General features: G+C 46.2%; 2 protein-coding genes across 2 annotated transcripts in view; one reads left to right on the top strand and one right to left on the bottom strand.

The window, feature by feature from the left end:
• The first annotated feature begins 258 nt into the window (after positions 1-258).
• Positions 259-4,220, top strand: LOC117964973 (small ribosomal subunit protein eS19). The gene is made up of 6 exons (XM_059019916.1): positions 259-383; positions 1,429-1,499; positions 1,676-1,776; positions 2,723-2,906; positions 3,749-3,803; positions 4,155-4,220. The coding sequence occupies exons 2-6, from the start codon at positions 1,429-1,431 to the stop codon at positions 4,179-4,181; spliced, it is 438 nt and encodes a 145-aa protein (XP_058875899.1). The 5' UTR covers positions 259-383; the 3' UTR covers positions 4,182-4,220.
• A 131-nt stretch (positions 4,221-4,351) lies between these two features.
• Positions 4,352-7,905, bottom strand: part of LOC117964962 (uncharacterized) — a 5,824-nt gene continuing 2,270 nt past the window's right edge. Inside the window, exons 4-9 of the mRNA XM_059019914.1 lie at positions 7,803-7,847; positions 7,432-7,536; positions 7,142-7,221; positions 6,144-6,173; positions 5,467-5,510; positions 4,352-4,481 (exon numbers count right to left, since the gene is read on the bottom strand). Coding sequence (XP_058875897.1) covers positions 4,454-4,481; positions 5,467-5,510; positions 6,144-6,173; positions 7,142-7,221; positions 7,432-7,536; positions 7,803-7,847 — 332 coding nt within the window. The 3' untranslated portion in view covers positions 4,352-4,453. The remainder of the gene's footprint in view (positions 4,482-5,466; positions 5,511-6,143; positions 6,174-7,141; positions 7,222-7,431; positions 7,537-7,802; positions 7,848-7,905) is intronic.

Raw genomic sequence — 7,905 nt, 5'->3', positions numbered from 1 at the left:
AACTTAAAAAGGATTTAGGTCACGCATTGCCAGTATCGCCCACAGCCTTGTCAATCTTTGCCAGCGGTTGTTTATATTATGTGATATCATATTATTACACACTCCGGGCGTTATTCATTTTCTGACAGTGCAACCGGGGTGCATGAAACCACAATGTAATTAATACAGAACACACGTGTGCAAAATTGCATGCAAACGTTTTTTTTTTTAATTGTTTAGTTCTGTGCTGTCGAAAGCACTGCTCACATCAGGACCGGTAACTCTGAAACACACACGCCCGCCCCGCAACATAAAGTCTCGCGTGGTTTGGTTAGCCCACCCCCTTTGTAAGCGGCCTGGAAACCCCGTCTGTCCCTTTTCCTCCCGGCCTCTCTCGAAACAAGGTAATGGAGCCTGTGTGTTAGCGGAATAAAACACGAAAAACAGCTTTAAAACGGACCTTTACAACACTAAAACCCACCTGTTCGGACTTAATAAGCTGCGATATGGTTAATTGTGCTAGTCTGCTTCGTGGTTTGATTGGGGGTTTTGAAAAATAGCGGTAGTTTGTGAGCAAAGAGAGACGTTTTATAGACGACAGTCTCTCTTTGAGTAGGCCTGTGTCTGTGCCGATTCGCTGTTATTAACATATTAGCTAGGATTTTTCTTTTTTTAAAATAAAACCTATACGAGTGGTATGTGGTTGTCATTTGTGACCGTTAATGCATTTTGACATGAGCAGCGAAATAATGTGAAAATAGTTTATAACAGTAAAATGTAAGAAGGACGCGTGGTTCAATGTGTACAGATTTCAGCAGCACGTTGTGCGAGTAATCAAACCCAGAGACACTTTTTCAGCTCGGTTTGTACCCCCAAACATAGACTAATAGTTACCTTGTTATTTTACTAAAACGCTACCGAGTCTTATTTTTAGACCCTGTTGTTGATCCGGGCACACGGCACTTGTATTTATATTAATACATATATTCGTTGCTTGTGTGCGTAGAGTTTTAGTTTTGTCATTTAAATCCTTCGGTCACGATTAATTCCATTGTCTTAGAAAATTTAAAACAGTTTGTGTAAACTCTAGTGGAGTCTGAGAAGTTGCCCTGTCGTAATTTTGAAGAAAAAACAAATATAAAATACAGATAGGAAATGTAACCTGGTGCGTCTGTGCACACAGTGACGGAGATTATAAACATTTTTCTGTGAAGATGTGGTTTTATTGTGTAAATGCTGGTTTTGTTGTATACTAGTCTGCTTTTTCAAATCTGTTGTAAAGGATCGGAATGACACGTGCTATCGTGTCAATCCGATCCTTTACAAATTTATAACATGCTAAGACGGAGATCTGTTTTTCGGTGGTATGGGTTGACGATTTGAACGTTTTTTTTCAGTTGTGTAGTTTTTATTGCAAAAGCTGGGCTAACAGCTCTCTCTCTCTCTCAGATGCCCGGTGTCACAGTGAAAGACGTGAACCAGCAGGACTTCGTCATAGCCCTGTCTGCTTTCCTCAAGAAGTAAGTATGTCTCAATCTCTCTGTCGAGCGACTGTCCTCATTTGAAGTTAAACCTCATGGATACTTTCTTTGGGGGGGGGGGGGGCTAGGGTGATGTTTCCAGTACAGCAGGCAGTTGGAGGGTGTGTTTGAAGCCTGTGTTGGTGCTGTCTCATGCCCGCTGTCTCATGGTTCAGGTCTGGGAAGCTGAAGGTGCCGGACTGGGTGGACATCGTGAAGCTGGCCAAGCACAAGGAGCTGGCTCCCTCCGACGAGAACTGGTACTACACCAGAGCCGGTAAGAGCAGGGCAGCAGAGTCCATTCAAACCAGCAGAGAGTGTGTGTGTGCCTGCCCTCCATTCAAACCAGGAGAGAGTGTGTGTGTGCCTGCCCTCCATTCAAACCAGGAGAGTGTGTGTGTGTGCCTGCCCTCCATTCAAACCAGGAGAGTGTGTGTGTGTGCCTGCCCTCCATTCAAACCAGCAGAGAGAGTGTGTGCCTGCCCTCCATTCAAACCAGGAGAGTGTGTGCCTGCCCTCCATTCAAACCAGGAGAGTGTGTGTGCCTGCCCTCCATTCAAACCAGCAGAGAGTGTGTGTGTGCCTGCCCTCCATTCAAACCAGCAGAGTGTGTGTGTGCCTGCCCTCCATTCAAACCAGGGGAGTGTGTGTGTGTGCCTGCCCTCCATTCAAACCAGGGGAGTGTGTGTGCCTGCCCTCCATTCAAACCAGGGGAGTGTCTGTGTGCCTGCCCCCCATTCAAACCAGGAGAGTGTGTGTGCCTGCCCTCCATTCTAATCAGGAGTGTGTGTGCCTGCCCTCCATTCAAACCAGGAGTGTGTGTGTGCCTGGCCTTCCATTCAAACCAAGAGAGTGTGTGTGTGCCTGCCCTCCATTCAAACCAAGAGAGTGTGTGTGTGCCTGCCCTCCATTCAAACCAGGAGAGTGTGTGTGTGCCTGGCCTTCCATTCAAACCAAGAGAGTTTCTGTGTGCCGGCCCTCTATTCAAGCCAGGAGAGAGTCTGTCTCAACAGTGTTCCACTAGCAAGGCCCACATTAGATTTAGCTGGGTCACAGTGGCTCCGTTCTCTCCTGCTACCCCCCCCCCCCCCGTCGCTCACGCATCTTAATGCAGTTGTTTTTGCGAGCGAGGCTCGCAGTGTAGACAGATTGCAACAGTTTGTCTTTCCACTGTTTTGCTAGCAGTTTTAGAGCTGTTATCAATCTCTCTCTCTCTCTCGCAGCCTCCACGGTGAGGCACCTGTACCTGCGTGGCGGTGCAGGGGTGGGCTCCATGACTAAGATCTACGGGGGGCGCCAGCGGAACGGCGTGTGCCCCAGCCACTTCAGCCGCGGCTCCAAGAGCGTGGCCCGCAGGGTGCTGCAGTCCCTGGAGGCCCTCAAGATGGTCGAGAAGGACCCCAACGGGTAAGAGAGCCCCCAGGGGCCTGAGTGCTCAAACTCCTGATCGTTTCAATATTAATAAGACTTCATTGAGGGGAGCTCTGAACCCCAGGACTGGGTGCAGCAGCAGCAGCAGGGCTAGTGTGAGTTTGTAACCCTGCTCAAACTCCTGGCTCCTGATCATTTCAATATTAATAATAATAATAGTAGACTTCATTGAGGGGAGTATTGAAACACTCTCTATAGCACTGCTGCATCCAGCCCTGGCTGTCAGAACTAGACTTAAAGGAATCTCCCTTTCTGTCACTCTGTGCACAGTTAAGTTTCCTAGCTGTGTATTTTATAATGCACATTTTCTTTTTTTTTTTTTTTTAGAAATTTTATAACGGTTTGTGTGAACTCTATGGAGTTCGATAAGCTGCCCTGCCATGACTTTTTTGGGAAAAAAAAAAGTATATGCATTATAAAATTGATACGTCACTGAGAAACGTAACGTGGTGCAGTTCTACACAGGATTGGACAGAACCGCTGGTCCAGTTGTGCTGGTGCTTTCTAAAGAGCGCTCTGTATCGGACTGGATCTCCTCCGAGCGGGCGGTCAGTTAATAACACTGACCTCCGCGTCTGACCCCTTGCTGCCCTGTCCACTGCAGAGCTCGCTCTACACTTGGAATGGCAAGTCTGTGTTTGAGCCGGGACGGTCTGTGGCTGTCCTCCAGCCCTCGCCTCTTCATTCGTTTCAACGGGCTGAGGTCCCGTTTCATTACAGCAGGTTGCTGAGTGTCTAAGAGGGTGGGGGTGAAGAGGAGCTCTCTCCCCTGAATTTCCACCCCCAGCTTCTAACACTCGGTCTGTTTTGTGTTTCAGTGGCCGCAGACTGACCCCCCAGGGACAGAGAGACTTGGACAGAATCGCTGGACAGGTGAGTCTCTTTGGAGTCACTGTGTGTGTTAACAGCAGTGGATGGGCTGATCGTCTTACTCTGAATCTCCTTCAGGAAGTGTTTTTAATAGGCTGGTGTTTGCATAAATCACAGCGAGGTTTTAAAAGCCAATCGGATGCGAATGTTCCTGCTCCCACGGCGCTTTTCTGGTTTCAAACGTTAATGAAATACTTTTCAATTTGATTAGAATTTTTTTGCTTGTTTCTGTTTGGCTCCTCCTCACTAGGGGGCGACGTGTCCTCTCACTTCAACGGAATCTGTTGCATTTTATTTCATTTGTTTTTTTATTGTAAGTAGATGACTAATCCACCCCATTTTGTGTTTTTACAGGTAGCAGCTGCAAGCAAAAAACCTTAAGATGTACAAATAAAATTAAAAAAAAAACACTGTTCACAATTTCCTGAGTGTTTTGTAGTTTGTAAAGCATTGAGAATGTGTTTACAAATATCCATTCCTGTCAAATACACAAGTATCCACGAGTTCTGTAATGCATGGCAAAGAAGGTAAATTGGGATTGAAACCACAACAAAGTAATGACTGTAAATGCAGTTTGAACTCTCCAGCAGCGTGGTGTGAGGTGAGGCTGGGCAGCAGGGAGCTGTGCTTCATAAAACCCACCGCTCCCAGGATCAGTTCGCAGGCTTGCTGATCTCCACACTAGAAAAGGAAACAGGAAAAATAAATAAATAAATAAATAAATAAAATACTGTATTGCACTCTTTACCAGACCAGAGAATCTGCTGTACCATTGGTGTGATGAAACCTGGTCAGGACATTCCTTAGCACAAGCTAGTGAGAGGCTGGGCTGGGGGTGTGTGTGGAGGCTGTCTGTCTTTACCTACCCTCCTGATTTCACAGGTACATGTGTTTTAAACTATCTAGAGAACTCCTTTTCTGATTGATATAAAAAAAAAATCTGTTTACAGAGTTCTTTGAGTGTGGCAGAGAAGGTCTGTGTTCATGTACTTGGGTAACTGTATCATGCATGTGTTTTGTTGTACAGTGTGTCTCGTAGTCAGGTGTCTGATGAAACTTGGTCAGGACATTCTTTGTCACACGCTATTAAGATACTGGTAGCACTCCTCGCTGCAGCACGAGAGCGCGCCTCACCTGTGAGTGTTGGGTTAGGTGTTTGTGCAGCTATATGGAAGAAACTATTTAGCATCACGCTCCTCATTGTCTCGATAATGTGTAATTGAGGGGAGCTCTGAACCCCAGGACTGGGTGTAGCAGCAGCAGGGCTAGTGTGACTTTGTAACCCTGCTCAAACTCCTGGCTCCTGATCATTTCAATATTAATAATAATAATAATAATAATAGATTTCATTGAGGGGAGCTCTGAACCCCAGGACTGGGTGCAGCAGCAGCAGGGCTAGTGTGAGTTTGTAACCCTGCTCAAACTCCTGGCTCCTGATCATTTCAATATTAATAATAATACTAGACTTCATTGAGGGGAGCTCTGAACCCCAGGACTGGGTGCAGCAGCAGCAGGGCTAGTGTGAGTTTGTAACCCTGCTCAAACTCCTGGCTCCTGATCATTTCAATATTAATAATAATACTAGACTTCATTGAGGGGAGCTCTGAACCCCAGGACTGGGTGCAGCAGCAGCAGCAGCAGCAGCAGGGCTCGTGTTCAGGTTTACCTGTGCAGTGTACTGTAGACAGACTGCTCAGCGAGGTTCAAACCCTGAGAAAAAATAAAGAGATTAATATTCTGCAGCTGTGGCCAAAACTTATGCATCAGCTAGAGTTTTAGGATATATATATATATATATATATATATATATATATATATATATATATATATATTACGTCATGTAATCAAAGATACTACAAAATGATATCGCAAAAAAAGTGTACCCGAAGCCGCAATAGTAGTGCAGTAGTGTTTCATGTTAGATTTTGGGTCACATTTTTCAATTGTCAGTTTTTCATTAAGCATCTGGGAAAACTACAAAGCGGCGGTGTGCAATTCAATATCTTAACGTGACGTTATTCCAGCAGGTTTCATTCGACTTGATGAAGCAACATTAGTTCATTCTATAGGAGGATGATGCAAAACTTGGCCAGAGCTGTTGTCTCTCTTTGTGTAGCCTCTGTACACATAAACCGCTTCGTGTAGTTTCACCACAGCCACTAGATGGCGCCACAGTGTTGTTATTATTACAGCAGAACGCTGCATTGTGCTCTGGAATGACAACACGATTGCAAACAGCGTCCCTGAGGTGTGATCGAGGTGGACAAGGTGGCACGGCGGGCAAGGACAGCGGTTCAGATTAGCAATTAAATAAAATTCATATGAACCTGAGTCCTGACTTACCATGTAGGTGGGCTCTGTGTTGTCCGGTCCCTACAGAGAGAGAGGAGAGAGTGTTACTGCGAATTGAGTGTAAAGAAATCAGCGCTAACAGAGGCTTTCAAATCCATTCTCTCACTTCTTATTAGCTTTATTAACAGGATCGCCGACCCCTCCCTTTAAAGGAGTGCTGACCATCTTTAAAACCCATTCTCTCACCTCTTATTAGCTTTATTAACAGGATAGCCGACCCCTCCCTTTAAAGGAGTGCTGACCATCTTTAAAATCCATTCTCTCACCTCTTATTAGCTTTATTAACATGATCACTGGCCCCTCCCTTTAAAGGAGCGCTGACCATCTTTAAAACCCATTCTCTCACCTCTTATTAGCTTTATTAACATGATCACCGGCCCCTCCCTTTAAAGGTGCGCTGACTCTCTTTAAAGCCCATTCTCGTACCTCTTATTAGCATTAACATGAATGAGATTTTCATCCTTGTATTTTTTTGCCCATAGTAATATTGCCCGTAGTCGTAGGCTTTACTCAACGAGCTCCTTCACGTTAACTCATCTCCTGTAACTCCTCGTGTATCCCACAAGAGGGCGCAGTTTCACACGCTCTCTCACAGTCACCCACACAGTGCCGAGAGGTGCCTCTTATTTATTAGACAGACGCCTTTATCCAAGGCGACTTGCAGGTGTTACAGGGCAGTGCAGGGTTACAATGCAAGATTAATATTTAAATACAGTGTAGTTTACAGTCAGTGCAAATAATAATAATACTACTACAGTACAATATGAACTACAAGTTAGGATTACAGCAAGTTATATCTACAGTGACAGCTTAGCAGTGCAGTAGTGCGAGGATAGCGCATCAGCTGAGGATCCAGTAATGTGGTGCTGAGGTCAGACGAGTCCAGGGCAGAACAGGAGGGTGGGAGGTGTCTCAGTGTGTGTGTGTGTGTGTGTGTGTGTGTGTGTGTGTGTGTGTGCGTGTGCGTGGATGCTGTTGAATTTCATTACCTGCTGCTCTGGTGCTCTGGGGGGTAAGTTCTCATAGTCCCCCGATGCTCCTGCGTGCTGCGGAGCTGGATCTGGGGTCCCTGTGGAGCACGGGGAGGGGGAGGGGGAGGGGGAGGGGGAGGGGGGGGGGGTGCACAGTAAGGGTTAATTAATCATTTAGCAGACGTTTTTATCCAAAGCAACTTACAGAGACTAGGGGGGTGGACTATGCATCATCAACAACTGCTGCTGCTGCTGCTGAGTCACTTCCAATAGGAGCTCGTTTGTTTTCATCTGAAGGACAGTCTTACCCTGAGTCTGATCTCGATTCTTCTTTATAATGCAGACAACAACTGCTAGTGCCACTACTGCCATCACCAGGGCAGCTCCAGCGACCAGAACAACAACAGTCAGATCTGAGGACACAGACAGGAAGCGGTTCAAATCCAGGAGAGCAGAAAGCAAGCTTTGCTGAGAAGAGCTCTCAAACCAACAGGCTGATCCAGCCCCAGGCACACGTGTCTGCGGCAGCCAGCGGAAAACCCAAGAACAGCTACCGGGCTCAAAAAGTCAAAACAACACAGACTGAGCAACAGCGCTGCTTACACAGCGAGGAGATGTTTGTGTTACCTGCTGTAGATTCCTCAGGGGTGCAGAGGTGTTGAGATGCTGTTTCTCTTACCTGTTGTAGTTTTTTCAGGGGTGTTGGTGCTGGCGATGGTTAATCCTAAAACAGAACAGAACAGATCAAAGCTCAGAGTGTTTATTGAATCTCACTCACGCGC

This window comes from Acipenser ruthenus, unplaced genomic scaffold (genome assembly GCF_902713425.1).
Source record: "Acipenser ruthenus unplaced genomic scaffold, fAciRut3.2 maternal haplotype, whole genome shotgun sequence".
NCBI classification, from domain to species: domain Eukaryota; kingdom Metazoa; phylum Chordata; class Actinopteri; order Acipenseriformes; family Acipenseridae; genus Acipenser; species Acipenser ruthenus.
Note: the sequence above shows the minus strand (reverse complement) of the source record. Positions and strands in the feature narration are given on the sequence as shown.